Source organism: Rattus norvegicus, chromosome 7 (genome assembly GCF_036323735.1).
Source record: "Rattus norvegicus strain BN/NHsdMcwi chromosome 7, GRCr8, whole genome shotgun sequence".
NCBI classification, from domain to species: domain Eukaryota; kingdom Metazoa; phylum Chordata; class Mammalia; order Rodentia; family Muridae; genus Rattus; species Rattus norvegicus.
The window spans coordinates 65,475,965-65,498,821 of NC_086025.1; the positions used below are offsets into that span (position 1 = coordinate 65,475,965).

Below are 22,857 nucleotides of genomic sequence, written 5' to 3' on the forward strand. Positions count from 1 at the left end.
TACATATTTTAAATGGCTTTATTTTTAACTGTAGGTGTTTGTGTGTCTGTGCATGTATGTGCCACATGTTTGTGAGTGTCCTTGATGGCCAGAAGAGGGTGGCAGATCCCCTGGAGCTGGAGGCATATGTGGTTGTGAGCCACTCCACATGGAAGCTTCCAACCCATCTGAGGTCCCCGGAATAGCAATGAGCTCTCCTAACTCATGAGCCGTCGTGCCAACCTCACCCTATTTCTATTTATTTTTGACAGTGTAGTTCATTGGACTTGAAACTCCCTTCTCAGATGATCAGCAAGCCCCTGAATCCTCCTGTCTCTGCTTTCCCCCAGCGTTTGGTTACAGGTAAACTCAGGCCCTCGTGGCTTCTTACACACAGGCCACCTGGTCTTCCCCTGCTGCTCTTTTCCTTGTCTGAGGTAGTGTCTTCTTGTAGCTTAGGCTAGTCTGGAAAGCAGTATGTAGCACAGGTGGGTCTTGAACTTGTGATTCTCTGCTTCCCTAGTGCTGGGATTATCACTGTGTGCCACTGTGGCCAGCCCTGATTTTTCTGCTTTCCCAAGTCATTCTATTTATTTGTAAAAAGAACTCTGTCATGAGCTATGAGAGGGTCAACTGTGGTTTAACTTTTCAAACAGTTCTGTATCTCTTTGCTCTTGTACACACACGACCTTCATTTCTCTTGTATAGGATCCCCTGACCAGTGAGGACTTTGTGAGAATTTTCACACACAGCTGGACCATGCCTCCTTCCAAGGAAGGCCCTTTCTCTGGCCTTTTCCTATGGACCACACACCACACACCTTGGCTATTCTGTGGTATTTTAGTGGTGTTCTGAGTTTCCCCTCACGGGTGAAGACATCACCCCCCTCAGCAGCCTTGCCTCTCTGGGAGCTGGCCCTTTCTTCCTTCCTTCCTTTCTTAATCTTTGCATTTGCAGCAAGAGGGAGACAGACTCTCGGGAGGGACAGCTGCTCTTTTAGCGAGGAATTCTGAAGCTTTCAGGTTAGACTTATTTTCTCTCCCATGTGTGTGCGTGTGCGTGTGTGTATATATGTGTGCCTGTGTGTGTGTGTACGTGTGTGCGTGCCTGTGTGTGTGTGTACATGTGTGCGTGCGTGCGTGCGTGTGTGTGCGCGCGCGTGTGTGTGTGTGCGCGCGCGTGTGTGTGTGTGTGCGCGCGCGTGTGTGTGTGCGTGTGTGCCTGTGTGTGCCTGTGTGTGTATGTGTGTGCGTGTGTGTGTGTGTGTGCGTGTGTACGTGTGTGCGTGCGTGCATCTAGGCTTCTTGCCAGCCTCAGACATGTGGTTTGTCTTCAGCAGCAGGAGCAGCTACCTTGAAACAATTCCTGGAAATTTACTTTCTCCCTCCCTGCCTAACTGCACTTTTTTTTTTTTTTTAAAGTATAGACAAGACACTATAATCAACACTGCAGAGGAAGGAAGGCAGGAGAGGAGAGATATTGAGAAGCATAGATAAAGGTTGGCAGCTTCTCAGAGTTGGCCTTGGCCCTGCAGAATGGCTGAGACAGGCTGTTCCAGGATCTCCCTGACTTGCCTGGCCTGTGTGGCAGAGCCAGTTGTATAGTGGAAAGGTCAAGGCTGGAGAGTTTGGCAACAAACGGTTACACTACCCAGCGTGAGCTTCCGCAAGTTCCCTCATTGAGAAGCTAAGGGTGACCTCAGAGGCTATTTTGTCCTCAGGCTCCCCACAAAAATGCTACCTGCCTCCCGTATCCTTGTTCTTTGTGCTGAGCTCTCAGACCAGCTTGGGGCTCAGACTTGATCATTTCAGTATGACAGTCCCTTGTGCAACATCAGACATGTCAGCTACGTGTTCAGAGTATCCATTCGTTTTTGTTTGGTAGAAGAGGCTTTCCTCCGAGAAATAGAGGAGTCAGTAGATATAAATTGGCATGAGCTGGAAGCCACCCATTCTGGTCTTCTCACCGAGCAGCCACCCTTTCCCTAAATTGGTTTGTTACCAACTTCCTCCTCTAATTAGTTGTCTGAGTTCCAGCACTCATGTGGAAGGATGAGAACATTCCCAGAGGTTACAACATCACCACAGGACAGGACAGATGTGACAGAAGCAGCCAACATTGACTAATTAGTGGCCATTATTTTTTTTTCCGACACAGCGGTAAAGAACATTATCTCATGAAAACTCAGAGCTTATAAGATGAATATTATCCCAGGTGAGATGCCACACAGTGAGGCCCAGGTCACACTGCCAGCAGTTCAATAATCCTTTATGGGTTATTAGTCACATAGTGGCTTCAGACATGAGTCCCACAAAGCACTATTTGCATACGCAGATTTTGTCTGCTGGGTACATTTTTATCAGGACTTCCTTAGATTCTCAAAGAGGCCCAAGATGTCCAAATGTTTAAAAACAAAAAAGCTGTCCAAGGACACCAGCTAAGGTGAAAAGACAGAGTTGGATAGTTACTTCTGGAGTTGACTCTGCTCTGGAAATCTTGGGAAATCTCCTCCATGACACACACCTGTGGGTTTGAGGTGTCTGAGAAAGGTGAATTGCTTTTTGTCCTTTCCATCTCCTTCGACAAGGTGGAGAACATCTGTTTACTTTCTCTCTCCGCTTCCTGAACGGGAAAGGGAAGGTGCAACTAAAGGCGAAGGAAAAGGAAGCTTACGATGATAAGAGACCCAAAAGGCGCCAGATACCAGCTTCCCCTCTTGATGATACCACCCAGAAATTTCCCAGCATGCCCCACTCCGCCTTTGCACCCTCCTTCCGTTCCCATCCCATATCCCCCCACCCCCACCCCCAACTTCCTCCTCCTGCAGCTGTTCCGTGGATATGTAGCCTGTCCCTTGCTGACTCCAGAGCTTTTTAGATCCTGGGAACAGAAGTTTTTCCTGAATTCTCCAGTGCTTCCTGTGGCTTTCGATTTCTGTTTCCACCATTTCGCAAAGAACACAGTCTTAGTGTTAGCTTACTGGTGATCTCACTAGGCTGCCCTCGGGGACCTAGCAATTGCTTATTTCATCACTTTCCTCCCCCGCCAGGTACAACAGGTTCTCTCTCCCCCTCCCCCCTTTCTCTCTCTCGTACACACCCACCTGGTCCACCAGGTACCCCCTGGCTGAATTATATTTCATAACACTTTGACTCCCCAAAAGTTAGAGTCGGGAGGAGTTGCTGAAGTCATCTAGATTCGTCTTTGTTATAAAGATGAACAAAATGGAGGCTGTAAGTAATCGCATATCATCAGACAAAGTATGAAACACAGGTAGGAGTGGAACGTCATCGGCTTCATGTGGGCAGGCTCTTCAAACACAGGAAATGGTTGGTAGATCTCATCCCTCGGGGTCTCTAAGTCCATCAAAGCTCTAGTATCCGGTGCACTCAGAACGCTGCCCATGTGCCTTTAGTCAAATGAAACCTCGCTCTGGGTCTAGCTCCAAGGGGATGCTCCAGAGCTGTCCCCTCTCCTGCCCACCATGAGGTCTTTCTGATGGACACAGACTGGATAGTGTGCAAGGTTCCTCCTGAGGCTGCAAATAAGGGCCTCCCCCAAAGAAAGCCACACAGATACAGAAATCTAAAGCATCCAGGCCTGCAAGGCTCTCCAGACCCTCACCCTATTCCCAGACCACTTTTCCTAGGGAAAAAAACCAGGTATAGTCCAGTAGATCTAAGCAGGGACTGGGGCACAGTCCAGTCATAGTGTGTAGGTGCCATGAGATAAATGCCTCACTCCCCTGTTTTTCTGTCTTGGCTGTACTGAAATGAGTCCTCACCAGATAATTTAGGAGGCTTGCCTCAAACTCGCAGTCATCCTGCCTCTGCCTGCCAAGTGCTGGAATGATACACCTGTACTGCCATATTTAGCTTAGTTCTAGATCTTTGACTCAGGAAGAAGTACGTCAGGTGAGATGTGGGTTCCCATCCCTGACTTAGATGGATAATGTAGCTCTTGAGGGATAGAAACTGATTTAGACTGCTATGTGTAGCCCAGACCTTTGCCAGTCTTGGAATATGAGGAATCCCGGCCATGGGGAAGCATACCCCCATAACTGAGAGAATGGACATCTCGGGGAGACCAGGTGACAGATTCCAAGCTAAGACCTGTGTCAAGACAGAAGAGCTTGAGACAATCAGTTGAGGGGCATGGCTCTTCCCAGACACTGGTTTCTTGTCTTAGACAAACAAGATTTAGTTTTCTCTATGTGTATGTGTGTATACTGTGTGGGTTCCCAAACAGGCTAGAAGAAGGTATTGCAGGGGCTACAAGCCTCCCAAGATGGGCACTGTCAAGTGAATTGATGTCCTCTGAAAGAGCAGCAAGTGCTCTTAATGACCGAGTCATCCCTCTAGCCCCAGACATTGGTTTCCCGCCCCTCAGCAAAATCCTCATCTTCCCCTAATTAAAGGACTTAACGTTTGGTAAACATGAGCAGTAGAGATGACAGAGTCATGAACTCCTGGCTTCTGTCTCTGCCCTGGCCCCTCTTTGTTCTGTCTCCTGTGGGATGTGGCATTCTGTTCCCCGTCCCAGAACTCTCCATGGACAATCCTATGGGATACAAACTCTGACCCTGTCTCATGTCTCACGTCTCCCGAGGGGAAATGCCTTCCTAAGTGTCCTGTCAGGATATACACACCAACTTTCCAGTTCCTGGCACATGGCTGAAGCTCTCTTCAACTGAGGCTTTCCATTTTTAGAGTGTCTGAGGAATCTAGGTATGAGTGCAAGAAAGTCCCAGAGCAGTAAGGAAGAGGACAATGATGGCACCCAAACAGAGGCTGTGGAACAACCAAGCCTTAGTCCATGAGGACCAGCTCCCAGGTGCTACGAAGGCTAAGAAAGAAAGGCAGATGAGACGGGTGTGTATTAGCTCTTTCTGTGATACTGTGATGAGGGTTTATCTTGGAGCTCAGTTGGTGTGGGGAAGCCATAGCAGAACCACCGTCCCTGGTCATTTACCTTGTGGGATACTCGGAAGCAGAGGGACTAGGTCCAGAATCGAGGGTGGGGGTTATAACCTACAAATGCCACCACACCTAGTGACCATCTTTCCCCTGCCAGTCTCGTCTCCTAAAGGTTCCTCAGATTCCTCAGCCAGTACCAATGACCGAGGGAGCAGTATTTAAAACAGGAGCCTGGATGGAGACATTGCAGATTCTAACCATAAGAGTGAGTTTTAGGGTAGGAGATTGTGCTAGTTAAACTCTATCGATAGCACAGCAGGCCTTAGATTCGCTGATAGGATAAACTTCACAGTGTGTCCATGAGGTCATTTCAAGAGAGTGGCAGCACCACCCTGTAAGTGGAGTCCAACCAAATACAAAATGAGCGTTCATTCCTCTCTTCTCCCTGCAGAAGTGACATGCCCAGCCATATCCTGCTCTTGTTGTCATGTTGGACGGTATCCTCAGAGTGTAAGCTTAAATAAGTCATCCTTAAAACTACAAGAACAGTTGGATCCCTGTGAATTTTGTGTCAGAAAGAGGGTTGGTACGGAAGTGTCTTCATTCTACCTGAGAGGCAGCAGAAACCAGAACCAGCACCAGACTGGTGCAGCAATCTATGGCAAAACTGAACTTAGTGCTTCAGGGGTTTCCTCTGGGAAACCACATGGGATAATTGGCTCATGTTAATCTGAAGTAATAATGGTTCTTAGAACTCAATATGGCTCGGTCATGTCAAGCTAAACCCACACAGTCAGGGAAGGGCTCATACAAGTCATTCTCTCCTTGGCTAGTAGTTCTGGGAGTTTCATCCATGGGCATTTCCAGACCCCATCTCCTTCCCTTCCTGTTTTATGTCCCGTGTAGTTCTTTGCCAACTTGACACAAGCTAGAGTTATCTGGGTGGAGGAACCGCACCTGAGAAAATGCTACCGTCAGATTGTCTGTAGGGCACTTTTTTTTTTTTTTTGGTTCTTTTTTTTGGAGCTGGGGACCGAACCCAGGGCCTTGCGATTCCTAGGCAAGCGCTCTACCACTGAGCTAAATCCCCAAACCTGTAGGGCACTTTCTTGACTAGTGATTGGAATGGGAGGGCCCTGCCCTCTGCAGGTGGTACCACCCATGGCTGGGCACCCTTGGTGGAGTGAGGAAGGCTGTGCAAGCTATGGGAAGCAAACCATTCGAAAGTGTCCTTCCTCGGCCTCTGCTTCAGTGTCTGCCTCCAGGTTCCTTCATGGCAGACTATAAACTGTGAGTTTAATAACCCCTTTCCTCCACAGGTTGCTTGGCCATAGTGTTTATTAAAGCAATGGGAAGCAAAGTGGGATGGTTTGTCTTTGAGGTCAGATGTCACATTCAGTGACCTTCACTCCCCAACCCCAGAGAAGTATTACTCCGGGGAGACAACTGGTACCTTCTCCTGGGGCCTTTCCTGTGCTCCTGTAAGGGATGACAGAGATTTAGTCTGCTGAGGAAATGAGGCTTGAAAAAAAGGATTTTGTTGTAAATTTGTCTAGAGTCCAAGGCTGCATTTGCAATAGTGTTCTACCCATGCTCAAATGAGTACACAGAAAGGCTGAGCCTGAACCTTGACTGACGTGGGCCATGAGTCATTAGGCTTAGATGGATCTTCTGTGCATAAGAGGGCAGAGAGGAGTGGACCAATTAGGGAGGTGCTTTTTAAGTAGGAGGTGCCCAAGGGCGTTTGCTTATCAGCACGGAAAATCAACCTGAGACTGCAGAAGTGGAGCAGGATTAAAAGACAAAAAAGAAAGAAAGAAAAGAAAGTTCTAGAGAAAGACGGTCATAGAGGAGTGACAGTCATACTTGCCAGAAGCCTGTAGGCTACGCTGCCTACCCATCTTTTGCATTCCTATTTCTTCCCTCTGAAGACAGGGCAGGCTCATTTTGCCTCAGAGTCTGTTCCTCTGCTTGTCTTCTACAAACCATGTGGCTGTACCTGCTGGCACTGGTGGGCCTGTGGAACCTCCTGCGCTTGTTCAGGGAGAGGAAGGTGGTAAGCCATCTCCAAGACAAATATGTCTTCATCACGGGCTGTGACTCAGGCTTTGGGAACCTGCTGGCCAGACAGCTGGACAGGAGAGGCATGAGGGTGCTGGCTGCATGTCTGACTGAGAAGGGAGCCGAGCAGCTGAGGAGCAAGACATCGGACAGGCTGGAGACAGTGATCCTTGATGTCACCAAGACAGAGAGTATTGTGGCAGCCACTCAGTGGGTGAAGGAGCGAGTTGGGAACAGAGGTACCATTGAGATTCCTGTCTGTGTTGTTGGTTTGTCTCCCTGTTTGAAGGGCGTTCCCCATCGAACTCCCTGCCCGGATCCCTAATGGGCTCTGGGGGTCCTGAAGTAGCAACCCAGCACATCACCTGAGCATGCTCTCTTCTCCCCAGCCCCTACCTCCTGTCTCCCAAGTGCTCTGGCCTCGGTAGGAAGGTGCCCTGATGAGGACTCACCCTCTCACATCCCTGTCTGCGCCCTGTTACCTTTTCTATGCAGAAAATCTAGATTGCTGGATGCTGGGTGCCAGGTTAGAGCAGGGTACCTTCTGAAGCAGAGGATGGGACTCGGCCATGGACTGTGTGTGCAGGATACCTGGAGCCAGCCTGGGGTGGTTCTCCTGAGCCAACAGCATACCTGCTCTTACCAGTCAGCTGCGTCCTCTGTGAAGGGAGACATGATTGTTCTGGGTACAGAGCAGGTCAGACCAGCTTAAAGACTGACTTGGGAGACTAAATTCTAGGAAGGGGGTTGCTCTTCTCTGAATAGTCTAGTAGTGGGGGAAGAAAGCGTGGTTTAAAGAAATCTAAGAATAAATTGAAAACATGGTCATTGTTCCAAACACTGGGAACAAACAGCAGTTAACCTGTAATTCACCACCCAGTGACAAAAACCAGTGACAGTTTAACCTGTATGCATTAAAAATGAATATATTCTTTTCACTCTAGAAAGATGAGGTGAGGAATTTTTACCACATCAATAAGATTTCTTTGAATGATGATATTCAATGAGATGGAAAATCCTAACTTTTAGCAAATCTCTACTAATTTAACCGTGGAGTCAGAAGCCTTGATTGTTTATGTTTATTTTTGCTTGTTGTTGTTGTGGCTGTTGTTGTTTTTGTAAGATAGGGTTTCTCTGTATAGCCCAGGCTGTCCTGGAACTCACTATGTAGACCAGGCTGACCTCGAACTCCAATGTCTACCTGTCTCCGCCTGTGGAGTGCTGACGGTATGTGCCACTACTGCTGGGATTGAGACAGAATGTCGATACAGAGCTGGCCTTGGCCTCACGATCTTTCTGCCTCAGCCTCCTTGGCCCGGGGATTGCAGGTATATGCTACCACCCCCAACTTGTTCCCTACATTTATGCTCATAAGCACTATTCTTGTAAGCAGTTTTACTAAGCCCGTTTTAGGATACTAAGAGTAAAGTGTCTTGGTTAAACAGTTTACATCTCTAGAAGGGTAAGGTTTGATTTTGGGCTGACAGGACACGTGGCTTTTGGGCCAATTTTTCAAAATTAGCAAGCAGCACAATTGCCTCAAGTCACCAAGTCCCCGGCTGACGCTGCACGGTGGTTAAAAGTGAGGAGATGCTGTTGAGGACCACGGCACTTACAAGGTGAGGGTCTGTAGCTTTGTGACTAAACAGACACATGTCTGTGTCCCGTGGGGTGATGAGGAAGGTGGGGCTGCGCTGTGCCTGCTCCTTCAGGCTAGCCTCATACGTTGTAAACACCTCACAAAAGTTTCTCAGTGATGATGCAGGATGTGTCAAGGTGTGTGGGCCTGAAGAGGGGGCTGTCTACTTTTGTCTTGTGCCATTTTTTTAAACTTTTTTTTTTTTTAAGAAAAGATCTGCATCCTGTGGTTCACAGGTTTATCTAGGCTACTAGGCTCCTCGCTAGACCTCCCCGGTTCTGGGATTGAAAGCATCCCACCCTCTCATCTCTTAAGGTGGTTTGCAGGCTCAAGCTAGGTCCTTAGGCTTGGGAGGCAAGCATTATGCGCACTGAGGTATAGCTTCAGACCCCTTCTCCTCAAGGCAGGCATGTGTGAAACTGCTCAGAGAACTCTGAAGATAAACGGAACGAATAAATCCCTGCACGCATGCGTCAATGTGCAAACCATAGCTTCATGGTCTCCAGATGAGCAGGGGTGGCCATGTCTTCAACACCTGCTCTTAAACTTAGCGAGAAGGGGCTACTTGTTGCTTTCCAGGTCCACAAAGTCTTAAAGCATGGAGGTATCCATGCTGTGAGCCAGCAGGCTCTGCAATGAGTTCCCAGCCCCATTGATAACATGCTCTTATCACGGCATCCTATTCTCCAGTAGACACTCATCACAGTGGTCTTACCTTGTCTCATGTGCATTTCATCCATAATTAAACCTGTGTTGTGTGACTCTCTTTTCCCACCATCCCCAGGACTCTGGGCCTGGTCACCAATGCTGGCATCTCCATCCCCACGGGTCCCAATGAGTGGCTGAACAAACAGGACATTGCAAGTGTGCTGGATGTGAACTTGTTGGGCGTGATCGAGGTGACTCTGAGCATGGTGCCCTCAGTGAGGAAGGCGAGGGGCCGTGTGGTCAACATTGCCAGTGTCATGGACCGAGTCTCTTCCTTTGGTGGTGGTTACTGCATCTCCAAGTATGGTGTAGAGGCCTTCTCAGACTCCCTCAGGTACTGGATAGGGAAGGGGTCTGTGAGGGGAGCTTTGATAGGGTTCTTGTTTAATCATAGTCTTTAAGTCCCCATCAGGGGGATGGAGAGATGGCTCACAGGTAAAGAGAATTGGCTACTCTTCCAGAGGTCCTGAGTCCAAGTTCCAGGGGCTACATAGTGACTCACAACCACCTATGATGAAATTTATCTTTAAAAATGAATGAATGAATGAATGAAGACTGACTGAATGAATGAATAAATAAAAGAGCCTATCCCAGTTTGTGAACTCTCTTACCTTCCCCTTGTTGGAGGCAGGCGACCTGGGAAACACCTTCTCCTGTCTATGGTTGGGCCAGGACTGAGACAGGAGTTCAGTTATTCTTTTTGTTTATTTGTTTGCTTGTAAGACACACTCTCACTATGTAATTTTCCTGTGATGTTACTCAACACTGATGATGATCCAAGAAATAGCTAAAGAATTCTGCCAAGGGGTTCAGAGACAAAAGTGCTGGCTGTTGTCTAGGCTCTGAGCACCGTGACCTACCATGAGGAGCCACACAAATGACGTTGGGACCAGCTTGTGCCAAGCACTGCCCTGTGTCCTCCTGTGCAGGAAATGTGCATGCTGTGGCTAGTTTGCACCCCTGTGCAGCATGGACGTGTCCCTGCTCTGAAATCACCTGCACCTGTGCTGTGGAGTTTAAGAGGAATCCCTAATAATGCTAGCACTCATGCTGTGAGGCCAGGTCGGTGGGCCCTGGGTGGGAGGTTCAATTCCTGGTGGGTAGAATCTAATACAGAATGGAGACACAAATTTTTTATTTGTTTTGCAATCATGGTTTTTTTGGGACTCTTTATTTTTAGAGCAAACTATGAGGTGATTTAAACTACACTTTGCTGATTAGTGAGATTTGGATCACAGGGGTGAGGGGATGTCCTGAGAAGGATTGGTAAAGATCAGCAGGTTTGTCCTTGGCTGTCTCAGCCCTTCCAGCCACGGAGGTGGGAACAAGTGCTGTCCATTCAAACCTTAACAACAACAAATAAGGCAGAAACTGTTCATGCAAGTCCATGAACAGAATTTACCTGTAGGCCTCAGTTTCACCACTCCCTTCCCTGCAGACCCACTACATGACCATCCCTTCCTGCAGATTCACTAAGTGACCACCCCTTTCTGCAGAACCACTACATGATCATAAGTTCCCTGTATACCCACTAAATGACCATCCCTTTCCTGCAGACTCACTAAGTGACAATGTCTTTCCTGAAGACCCACTAAAAGACTATTCCTTCATATCATGCACAGGAAGTGACAATCACAACAATGTCCTTTGACTGTCTGTCTGCCCTTGTCCCATGCCACTTCTCATGTCCCCTCCCTCTCTCACTGCCACACTCCTCCATCAGCATGTAGAGAGTGTCTTTTTCAACTCTGGCCTTTCCTTTTATGGACAACATTTCTGCAAAAGAGCAAGGGTCTGGAACTTGCTGTGGTCTCTGACATCTGGATGTGTCTGCTGCTAGGTCGATGAATCTCAAGAGTAGGCTGAGCAGAGAAAGCTTGTGTGGAGGAGACAGAGAGCCCTGGGCTCAGGACAGACTCGCCCCTGGGACAGACTTCCATAGAAGCCTGACTATTCCTCTCTCAGTAAAAATGGAGGCTGAGGAGCCACAGGAAAATCTTATAAATAAACAATAATTTTTAGTTTAATGAAAAAAGAAATTCCTCTATCCTAACATGTGCCTGGTCATTTATTTTTCCTATGTTATTAGAAGGTTTGTTTTAGGACCTTTGAGCACATTTGCATGTTCTTGTATGCCACGAGTGTGGGAGTACCCTCAGAGGTGAGAAGAAGAATGAGGGTCACTGGTACTGCAGTTAAAGAAGTGGGCAGCCGTACAATATGGGTGTCGGGAAATGAATTTGGGTTTTCCATAAGAGCAGGAAGTGCTCTTAATGGATGACATGTTTCTCCAAAACCTGTATTTATATTTTAGTATTTATTTATTTATTTACTTATTTATTTAGTGAGATGGCTTACTACATAACAAACTTACTGTGACCTCATAATCTCTAGCCCTACTAACTTCATCACTATACAAATCACACTGGAGTAAGCCAACAGCCTCTCTGCATGTTGTAGCCTGTGAAGAGGCTGCTCAGGAGGTTGGGCCCATCTCAGTCCTCTCTGAGCATCACGGGGGAAGGGGCAGCACCCAGGCCCGATCTACAGTCTAAGCAGGGCTCAAGAGCATCATGGTGAGACTGAACAACACGTACGCAGTAGGAAGTGCCCTGTAAAGTGGTCCAAGGCTGCATGACACATCCCTGGAGGAGCCTCCTTTGTTCCTCACCCAGCTTTCTTCACTGAGAGAAGCTACAGTGTACCCAGAGGGGACACAGAGGGACTCTGACTGCCACAAGAGGCAAGCTCACTCATACATGCATGAGGACTGCACTGCACACAGCCAAATTCCATGTCTCCAATCCTAGATCCTCAGCCATTAGAACCCAATAGTCTTTCATTTCCTCTTACCAGTTAAAACTGAGTAGGGACTGTAGGTGGTCAAATCTAGAAACAGGCTTGACAGTGGGCCCGTTTCCAATCTTTGCAGCACTGACTCTAGGCTCTATCTCATATTGCATGGGTTGGGTAGGGTGTACTATAATTTGGGAGGAAGTGCTTTCCACTGGGCTGAACTAGGCCCCTGATCCCAGTAGACGGCTCAGTTCCCATCTACCTCAGCAGATCAGAGCAGCCCAGAGATTAGAAGAGCTGCAGTGTTGGACACTCACAGGGTCAAGCCTGGAATGGGACCAACCCACCCTTCCCAGTACAGGGAAGAGGAGCAGCTGGGCACTGTCATTTGGCTCGCTAGAATCTCAGGAGAGAAGGATGGACTGAGGGAAACTTCATGAATCAGGGAGGTGTCTCTGAGACTTTCTCTGAAGCCCTGTGGCTCCTGTGACATCCACTTCCTTGTTCTTCCTGACTTTATCCAGAAATTGCCTGACCAGATAAATATCCTGTTGTGTTCAGAAGACCTTGATCCAACAAGAGTGCCCCATACAGTCAGGGTTGATATAGAAACAACTGTAGGAGAGAGGATTGGGAAATGACCACAGAATGATGGCCGTAGAGAACTCACTGTTGAAGGGATACAAGATCCAAGAGCAGCAATTTCTGCACATACTTTGGTCAAGAGAAGCCAACCCTTCATTTTGCAAGATGCAAGTCAGAGGCAGGATTCGGAGGCCCCGTTGGGTGCTAACAGCCACATGAAGAATGTCCTAGTAGTTTCTGGAGCAGCAGGAGGAGTAGAGGCAGGAGGACAAGGAAGAGCAGCAGTACACCCTAGAGGATCAGGCACAGCTGAGGAGAAAGAGCAGCACAAATGCAGAGCGGAGCCAGGGGTAGCTACCTGCATGGAGGGAGAGTGGCCCAGCTCTAGACTCACAGGTCACTCCACATTGATAACCAAGGCCCAGGCCTTAAGGCAGAGCTGTAATCTATCCTGTATCGTGTCACTTCCTAATAGAAACAGGGTTCCAGAAAGCCAAAGGGCAGTCTGATTCCTTAAAGATTGGGAGAGAAAGCAGTGGAAGTGTCAGGTAAAGGAAATGTGGCATCGTTCCCGAAGGAAAGCACCAGGTTTATCCTGAGCAGACATTCCCCAGAGCCAGGAGGCAGATGCGAAGATCCACATAGTACTCTGGAAGTTTCTGAGCAAGGCTTGTTGGGAAATTATGCAAGAATCCTGGCTCAGGTGAGTCAGGGGCAGTCATGGAGGACACAACTCAATAAATCGATGCCCATGTTTGCTGGAATCCAGGCGGCTGAGAGAAGAGGTACTTGAGAGGATGAAGTCATTTCCTTCTACAAATCAACTCTGCCAGTCATGGTGTGTCTGGGCTCCCAGCCCCATCACATTGTGTTCCTTTGAGGGCAGCCTTCCATGTTTGGGACTGGCTCTTCTATATACCAGGAGCTGCTATATTCAGAGGGTACAAGTTGTCCCGAGTCCAAGTGCAGGCCACCAATAGTTTCTCATTATGTTCACAACGTCCTGGTTTGTGGCTTCAGAGTGGAAGATGCAGAGACACCAGGTGAGCCTTGGACTGCACCATGGGGCATGTGTAATGGAACATAGATTCCTACATGGGCACAGGAAGTAAAGAATATGAGATAGTAGATTTGTGTTATTGAACAGTGAGTGGTGCTTTCTTTGGCAGTGATATAGGGAGAGTGATAGGGCATGTTATTTCTGCAATTCAATTTTTAAATTAAAAAAAAATTTTTTTTTTCTGGAGGTAGGGACAGAACCCAGGGCCTTGAATTGCTAGGCAAGCGCTCTACCACTGAGCTAAATCCCCAACCCTTATTTCTGCAATTCAAACGCAGGTCAAAGACCAGAGAAGTGAGGCATTAGTAATTATTAGGATTGCACAGGAGTGCACATCAGACGGCTGGAGTCCCTGAAGCCTACGTCATCCTGCGTGAGCAGATGCCCGTCTCATTTTGACTCAGAGTCTGTCCCTCTGCTTGTCTTCTATAAGTCATGTGGCTGTACCTGCTGGCACTGGTGGGCCTGTGGAACCTCCTGCGCTTGTTCAGGGAGAGGAAGATGGTAAGCCATCTCCAAGACAAGTATGTCTTCATCACGGGCTGTGACTCAGGCTTTGGGAACCTGCTGGCCAGACAGCTGGACAGGAGAGGCATGAGGGTGCTGGCTGCATGTCTGACTGAGAAGGGAGCCGAGCAGCTGAGGAGCAAGACATCGGACAGGCTGGAGACAGTGATCCTTGATGTCACCAAGACAGAGAGTATTGTGGCAGCCACTCAGTGGGTGAAGGAGCGAGTTGGGAACAGAGGTACCATTGAGATTCCTGTCTGTGTTGTTGGTCTCTGTGTGTGTGTGTGAAGGGAAGGCCTGTGTAGTCCCGAAAAGATCCTAATGGGGGTCTGGGTGGAGTTGGAGTAACTGCAGACTGTGCCCGTCTCCAGCATGTCATTTTGTCCTCTTACTTCTACACTGGATTCTCCAAGCTCTGCATTCCTGGTCTGCTGGTGCCTTGGGAAGATGTCATGAGCAACTCTTCCCTGTCCTCTTTGTCTTCCTATGCAGAAAGACTGGGCTGTTGGCTGCTGAGTCCTAGGTTAGAGACAGTGAGGAGGAAGGAGAGCCCTGGGGTCCTGGAGTCTACCCTCTGTGTGAAGGTCATGTGCCTGATTGCATCTGCTTTTTCAGTCCTGGAACATGTTCTTATGTATGACCTGTGCACCTTTACAGGGACAGCCACCACCATTGCCCTTCAAAACCCAATGTCAAGGAATGTCTTAGGACAGTAAAAGCTAGGCATTTCTCTCTCTCTCTCTCTCTCTCTCTCTCTCTCTCTCTCTCTCTCTCTCACACACACACACACACACACACACACACACATACACACACACAGCCATCCCTTTCTCCCTGTCTTTCCCTCTCCTGCATTTGTTTTATTATTTAAAAATAAATGTATGTAAATATAAAATAAAACCAGTTATCCTTCTAAACTCTAGACTGTCAAACTTCAATTAACATACCATTTAGTATACAGTGGATAAAACTAGTAATTCCCTTGTCCTGTGTGTTTAATGTGCCTTTTTTCTACTTTGAAAAGGTGAGCAATTTTATCACTTAAAGTACTTTTATTACAGCAATAGTATTCAATGAATTAAAATTAACTTGAGTCCTAACCAAGCCCCAACAATGTTAGCATGCCTTGGCATTGGGTATTGTTTGGACTCTTTGTGTTCTTTTGGCCTGTGCTTTTGAGGCAGGGTCTTGATCTGGAGCTGATCACCATCTGATGACCAACTCCTCCCCATGTCCCAGTCACCCAAGTTCATATTCTCTCTCTCTCTCTCTCTCTCTCTCTCTCTCTCTCTCTCTCTCTCTCTCTCCCTCTCTCTCTCTCTCTCTCTCAAAGAATAAAACCCCCCCAAGGAAAAACTACTCACAGAAATAAACAATAAAGGAAACAAACAAACAACAAACAAGCAAAGAAGTTAGCACAAAACAAGGTGAAAAAATATGGAGGCTCCTTTTCCTGCCAAAATTTCTGAGAGTTTATTTTGTGGAGATATAACCAATCTTGGGTGTAAGGTTCTGTGTGTGCCCTTTTAATAAGCGAATGACAGTTTGCTTCTTGCCCAGCTAGTTCTCAAATAACTCAGACTGGACTATGTTACTTATTTAACCCGCTTAAAGGGCAGAATTACTGAGCAATATTACTCTATTTCAATCCTCTAAACTAATCTGCCAATTCCCAGCCTAACTCGGGGAGATGATTGTGGTTTTAGGATTTCTCTGTCCAGGTGTTTTCTTGTGGTTTCTCCTAGACTCTCTGTAGGACGCTAATCCACATTTCCTCTTCCCCAGCTCCCTTCCCTGGCTGGGAGAAGTCCAGCAATGTGCTCTCCCTGCTCAGTCATTGGTTGTTAAGTTCTCTATTGACTCTTCAGGGAACAATTGGAAAGGAGGTGTTTACACAAGACTGCACCCGGATATTCTATGACTAAGGATTGGAACCAAGTTAGTGAACAGAGAAATCAGCATTTGAATCTTTACACAGTACACAGTAAAATGCCTACAAGGCACCATTGACCCTACAGTACAGAAGCCTGTTCTTCCTTAGGCAGCAGGTATCAATTACAAATAGCTCCTTGCTTAGAGGTTAGACCATGTATCCCCCCTTCCCTTGTCAGTGCTGGTCACTGTCTCCTTGAGCCTGTGCAGGTCTTCCATGAGCTGCCACAGTGTCTGTGAGTTCATATGAGCCGCAGTCCTGTGTGTCTGGAAGTCTCCTTGGAGTCATCCATCATGTGTGGCTCTTAATGTTTCTGCCTCCTCATCCTCATAGGTCTCTGAGCCTCTAGGGGAGGGCCGTGATGAAGACATCCCTTTTAGGACTGAGTGTGCCAGAGTCTTTCACTCTCTGCTCATTGGGCACTTGTGTGTCTCTGTGTCAGTTCTTGTCTATGGCAAGACACAGATTTCCTGATGTACTTGATGTTGTTAGTAATATGCATCAAGGGTCTTGTTACTGTGTGTTCCCTTCTCAGAATAATGATGTTCATTTTTCTGATCATCCCATATGACATTTCTAGTCTCAGGTTCATGGAACACGTTAGTAGTGTCATTATGGGTTCCATCTCAGAGAGCAGACTTTAAATCCAATGAACAGTGTTTAGTTACCCCATGACATTGGTGCCTATATTGCACCGTATATCTTAAGGGCAGGTCAGTGTGGTAGACCACAGGGCTTGTGGTTGGGTAATAGTAATGACTGCTTTTTCCCTCTGGGAGTGTACAAAGTATCTGCTCGCTCCTGAAGGCTAATCAGTAACAGTGAAGGTTTTAGTTGGGCACTGGCTGCCTTCTCTCAGTTTGATGATTTCAGACAGTATGCCCTTCAAGTATTGTCTTAGTTAGGATTTGACTGATGTGAACAGACACCTCTTAGAAGAACAACATTCACTCAGGACTGGTTTACAGGTTCAGACGTTCATTCCTTTGTCAAGGTGCCAGCTGCATCCAGGCAGGCATGATGTAGGAGGACGTGAGAGTTCCACATGCTGTTGAAATGGAAAACAAAAGAAGACTGACTTCTAGGGAGCTAGCATAAGGGTCTTAAACCCTATATACACAGTGACACACTTTCTCCTAAAAGTTCACACCTAGGGCAGCAAGGCCGTACTTCCCAGTCCTGCCACTTACGGGTAAAACATATTCAAAGCAGCATATTAACTCCCTGGCCTCCATAGGCTTGTTCAAACACATGAGTCTATCGTGCCCATATCTAAACATAACATAATGTAAAATACTTTTAATCCAACTTCGACAGTCCCCATAGTCTATAATGGTCTCCATACTGTTAAAAGTCTCTTGTGAGATTCAGGCTGTCTCTTAAGTGTAGTCCTCCAAGCTGTACAGGAAAACAGTTGGGCACCTGCAAACTCTGCTCTCCACCTCTGATATCAAAGCCACCGTCAGATCTCCAATCCTTCATGTTGGTGACTGCAACAGACTTCTTTCTCAGGGCTGGTTACACTCGATGTTAGGAGCGTTCCTCAGCAGATATCCTATGCCTCTGGCATCTCGAACGTCTTGGGGTCCCCAAGGCAACTTCAACATTATAGCATTTTATTCCAATGTGTTTGATCAGCACATGATCATCTTGGTTCCTGTGAAGGGCTTGGGCTGCATCTCAAGGTTTGTTCTCTGTAGAATTCTAGGCCCTAGTTGAAAGCCCATGACTTCCATTTCCCTTCAAACAATCATATGAAGCAAAAGAGTACAATTTCCTGCAAGGGTGGCATAAACATGTAAAACACAATCACACCTTCATGGTTTCCAGATTAACAAAAGTTCACCATGTTTCCACCATCTGTTCTTAAACATAGTAAGTAGGAAGGGACTGCTGGCTGATTCCCAGGTACAGAGCTGAGCTGAGAAGACTGAAAGCATGGAGGTTTCCATGCTGTGAGCCAGCAGGCTCTGGCCTGAGTTCCCAGTCCTGTTGATACCAAGCTCTTAGCATGGAATCCTACTCTCCAGTGAACATGTGTCACAGTGGTCTTACCTTGTCAAATGTGCATTTCATCCATAATTAAAACTGTGTTGTGTGACTCTCTCTTTCCATTGTCCCCAGGACTCTGGGGCCTGGTCAACAATGCTGGCATCTCCGGCCACCTGGGTCCCAATGAGTGGATGAACAAACAGAACATTGCAAGTGTGCTGGATGTGAACCTGTTGGGCGTGATCGAGGTGACTCTGAGCACGGTGCCCTTAGTGAGGAAGGCGAGGGGCCGTGTGGTCAACGTTGCCAGCATCGCAGGCCGACTGTCTTTTTGTGGTGGTGGTTACTGCATCTCCAAGTATGGTGTAGAGGCCTTCTCAGACTCCCTCAGGTACTGGATAGGGAAGGGGTCTGTGAGGGGGTCTTTGGAAGGGTTTTTATTTAATCACATTCTTTAAGTCCCCATCAGGGCGATGAAACTCAGGCTTTGATCTCTGTCCCCTTCCCCTCACTGAATCACTCACTGAGCAGCACATATCCAAGTCTTTAGAAGAGGGCGTGACTGAGACATAAGTTGAGTTCGTTATTTCCTGTTACAGAGTCGGGCAGGCACTGGTGGACTTTACTGGGCTAGGACTGGAACTGTGATTCTTTTGGGTGAAGAATCCAGACCCATGACTCTTATATGCTAAGGATGTTTGTGAATTGGGGTGAATATCTCTTTCAATTTCATAGATAGCTATCAGGCCCCTGTAGGATCCATAATAAATACATTCTGGCATAACTTATGTGATTCTATCATGACTCAAAGACTATGGGAAATGAGAGCGTGAGAGAGGAGACCGTGAAGAACTGTGACCTACCTGTCGGAATGTCATGGGAAGTCAGCAGTCGTCAGGATTTCCAAAGGATTCCGCAACAGAATTAGACTGCATCGGAGTTAGGAGGAGATCCTCGAACCTGGGAACTGGATGTATAGGTGGATTCTTCTTGGATAATGACAGGACAGATATGGAAGGAGGGTGGTCACTAGGTGGGAATGAGACTTATGGAAACTTGGAGAGCGCACGATGCCATTTATTTTGTGCTGTTGGGAATGCAACAGTTTTCTCTTTGTTAAGGTTATATTGCTGTGAACAGTCACCATGACCAAGGCAACTCTTATACTGACAACATTCAATTGGGGCTGTCTCACGGGGTCAGAGATTCAGTCCATTATCTTCGAGGTGGGAGCATGGCAGTGTCCAGACAGACATGGTACAGAAAACATGGGAGTTCTCATCTTCATCTGAAGGCTGCTAGCAGAGTATTGGCTGCCAGGCAGCTAGGATGAGGGTTTCCCACTCCATACTCACAGTGACACACCTACTCCAGTAGGGCCACACCTTCTAATAATGCCACTCTCTGGGCCAGCATATACAAACCTTTTCAAGAGTTGGAACCAGGGAAAGGATTTGGGCCAGGGAAGTGGGAGGTTCTCAGTGTGAGGGAGTTGGATGCAGGAGGTTGCAATATGGAGCCAACTGCAGGAAGAAGATTAAGTGTGTGTGTGTGTGTGTGTGTGTGTGTGTGTGTGTGTGTGTGTGTATGTGTTTGTTGTCCTGAGAGTTTCCTCGGACAGATATGGGGTAGATGGAGATACAAGTGAGGTGAGGTGGCTTGGACAGGGACTAGAGTCTTTTGCCTCTGCACTACATGGAGAAAGGCCTTAGGTGGGGCCATAGAACAAAATGTTCAGTGCTAGAGCAGTGAGCTACACACACCAAACGCTTAGTGTGGCATCCAACAGCACAGAGGCGATGCCCTAATCACGAGAGTCTTCCCCATTTCCTGCACATCCCAGATCCAGTGGGTGTGGCCTTTCCTCATCACAGGCTCCTGTTGTCATGCTACTGTATTCTTGTTAAAGTGTTTTCACTGAAAGACCTCTGAATTCTGTCTGTCTTGCAGGAGAGAGCTCTCCTATTTTGGGGTCAAGGTGGCTATTGTAGAGCCTGGCTTCTTCAGGACTGATGTGACCAATGGTGTCACATTATCATCAAACTTCCAGATGCTGTGGGACCAGACCAGCTCAGAAGTCAGGGAAGTCTATGGCGAGAACTACCTGGCATCTTGTAAGTGAGCTTAGGACCAAAGTCAAGTCCAGCCCTGAACCCTTAACCTCTGCTCACTTAGCAGTTCCAATGTCATAGTGTTTTAGCCTCAGAGAACACACATTGAGACCCATTTCCTGGAGGTGGTGGTCAATTTGTATATGGGGTCAGGAAAGGTATTATTGGCTTTCAGAACATGCTGCTCTATCCTTGTGATCCTCTTATGACCATAGGTCTGTAAGTGAAGTCAGGGATGGGAGGAGGTATAAGACCAGCACTTTCGTGAGATGAGATGTAGGTGACTGTGCACAATTCTTCCTTGGAAACTGTTTACAGTCCTTAGGAGGAACTGGGACAGAATCGGCTTGGGTTTCTGAGGCATGGATTCTCCCACATAGAGAATAGAAATTCTCCTCTATGCTAGTTTGAGACAAGAGTGGTGGGAGCTGTGTGACACCTGAAACATTCCTCATTCTGAATAGATCTGAAAATGCTAAATGGATTGGACCAGAGGTGCAACAAAGACCTGTCTCTGGTGACTGACTGCATGGAGCACGCCCTGACTTCCTGTCACCCTCGCACCCGGTACTCAGCTGGTTGGGATGCCAAGTTCTTCTACCTCCCCATGAGCTATCTGCCCACCTTTCTTGTGGATGCCCTTTTCTACTGGACTTCTCCAAAGCCTGAGAAAGCTCTCTGAAGTCTTTACCTATGTACATAACTGAGGAGATGTTGGTACAGTGTTAGGGAGGGGATCCTGAGGAGGAGGTCCGAGTGCTGAGGAGGGAGGGAGGTCATTCCTCTGGGGTTTAGTCCACACTCTTCATTTTGCTAATTTTCCTGTGCTACTACTCAAGGCTGATGATGACCCAAGAAATAGCCAAAGAATTCTGCGAAGAAGTTCAAATACAAAAGTGCTGGCAGTTGCCTAGGCTCTGAGCACCATGACCTACCATGGCGATCCACACAAATGAGGAGTTTGAGACCAGCTTGTACCAAACACTGCCCTGAGTCCCCCTGTGCAGGAAGTGCACATGCCCTGGCTAGTTTGTACCCTATGCAGCATAGAAGTGTCCCTGCTCTGAAGTCACCTGTGACCCTGGTGTCAGGTTTGAGAAGAATCACTAATAATTCTAACACTCATGCTTGAAGGCCAGGTCGACAGCCCTGGGTGGGAGAGTCGGTTACTTGTGGTGAGAATATAGTAGAGGATAGAGACATTAATTTTTTTTAAATTTACTTTGAAGTCATGGCTCTTCTTTTCTTTTTTGGAGTCTTTTCCTTTTTAGAGCATAGCATGAGGTGACCTCTTGTTCCCTGTGATTTAAACAATGGCATTGCTGGTTGGTGAGGTTTAGATTGCAGGGGTAAGGGGAATGTCCTGAGAAGGGTGTGCATAGGCCAGCAGGAATTTCCTTGCCCGTCTCAGCCCTTCTAGCCACTGAGGTGGGAATAACTGCTGTCCATTCAAAACTTAACAACAACCCCTAAGGCATAAGAGCATGCATGCAAGTCCATGAACAGAACTTACCTGTTGGCTTCAGCTCCACCACTCCCTCCCTGTGAACTCACTAAGTGGCCACATCTTTCCTGCAGACTCACCAAAGTGATCATCCCTTTCTTACAGACTCACTAAGTGACCATCCCTTCCTGCAGACCCATGAAATGACCATCCCTCTGTAGAGACCCCCTAGGCGACCAACCCTTCCCTCAGACTCACTAAGTGAATTTTGCTTGCTGAACCTCACTAAGTGACCATTCCTTTCTGCACACTCAGAGGTAAGCATCCCTTCCTGCAGACACACTAAGTGATCATCCCTTTCTGCAGACTCATTAATTGACCATACCTATCCTGCAGAATCAGGAAGTTACCATCCCTCCTTGCAGATCCAGTAAATTCTCTTCAATTCCCTGTAGATTTACTAAGTGACCACCCATTTCCTGCCCTCACTAAGTGACAATACCTTCCCTGCAGACCCACTAATACACGCTTCCTTCATATCCTACTCAGGAAGTGACCATGTCAACTGAGCCCTTCTGACTGACTGTCCGACTGTCCTTGTCAATTGCCACTCTCATGTCCCCTCCCTCTCTCACTGCCACACTCCTCCATCAGCATGTAGAGAGTGTCTTTTTCAACTTTGGTCTTTCCTTTTGTGGACAACATTTCTGCAAAAGAGCAAGGGTCTGGAACTTGCCCTGGCCTCTGACCCCTGGATGTGTGTGCTGCTAGGTCAATGAATCTCAAGGGTAGGCTGATTAGTGAAAGCCTCTGTGGAAGAGACAGAGAACCCTGGGCTCAGGACAGACTCACCCCTGGGACAGACTTCCATAGAAGCCTGACTATTCTTCTCTCAGTAAAATATGTGCACCGAGTAGCCACAGGAGTAACTTGAATAGACAATAATTTTTAGTTTAATGAATATAGATTTTCCTCTACTCTATCATGTGCTCCGTCATTCATTTTACCTATGTTATTTTGAAAGGTTTGTTTCAGGACCTCTGTGCGTATGTGGCCTCTCGTATGCAGCCTGTATGTGAGCACCCTCAGAGGTGAGATGAGGAATGGGGGCCACCAGGTACAA

The 22,857-nt window shown here is 47.4% G+C and overlaps 1 protein-coding gene across 3 annotated transcripts; it reads left to right on the plus strand.

The window, feature by feature from the left end:
- Positions 1–329: 329 nt before the first annotated feature.
- On the plus strand, positions 330–22,716 carry LOC120093075 (retinol dehydrogenase 16-like). Of its 3 annotated transcripts, XM_063264602.1 has the most exons (6): positions 8,125–8,575; positions 9,380–9,637; positions 14,178–14,248; positions 18,312–18,570; positions 20,130–20,293; positions 20,755–22,716. In XM_063264602.1, exons 1-6 carry the CDS (start codon positions 8,547–8,549, stop codon positions 20,970–20,972), a joined length of 999 nt encoding a protein of 332 aa, XP_063120672.1. In that variant the 5' UTR covers positions 8,125–8,546; the 3' UTR covers positions 20,973–22,716. The 3 variants fall into 3 exon arrangements, with proteins under 3 accessions (XP_038936438.2, XP_063120673.1, XP_063120672.1); XM_039080510.2 differs by lacking the exons at positions 8,125–8,575; positions 9,380–9,637 and adding an exon at positions 330–7,195 and having other exon boundaries at positions 14,178–14,492; XM_063264603.1 differs by lacking the exons at positions 8,125–8,575; positions 9,380–9,637; positions 18,312–18,570; positions 20,130–20,293; positions 20,755–22,716 and adding exons at positions 330–7,195; positions 14,747–15,581 and having other exon boundaries at positions 14,178–14,492.
- Positions 22,717–22,857: the final 141 nt, after the last annotated feature.

What these genes read in the sequence shown, in the direction of transcription:
- LOC120093075 (XM_039080510.2), top strand. Translation starts at nt 6,883, where the DNA reads ATGTGGCTGTACCTGCTGGCACTGGTGGGCCTGTGGAACCTCCTGCGC. An exon ending in GGAGCGAGTTGGGAACAGAG is followed by an intron (nt 14,493 to 18,311) that starts GTACCATTGAGA and finishes CATTGTCCCCAG; the next exon opens with GACTCTGGGGCCTGGTCAAC. An exon ending in GCCTTCTCAGACTCCCTCAG is followed by an intron (nt 18,571 to 20,129) that starts GTACTGGATAGG and finishes TCTGTCTTGCAG; the next exon opens with GAGAGAGCTCTCCTATTTTG.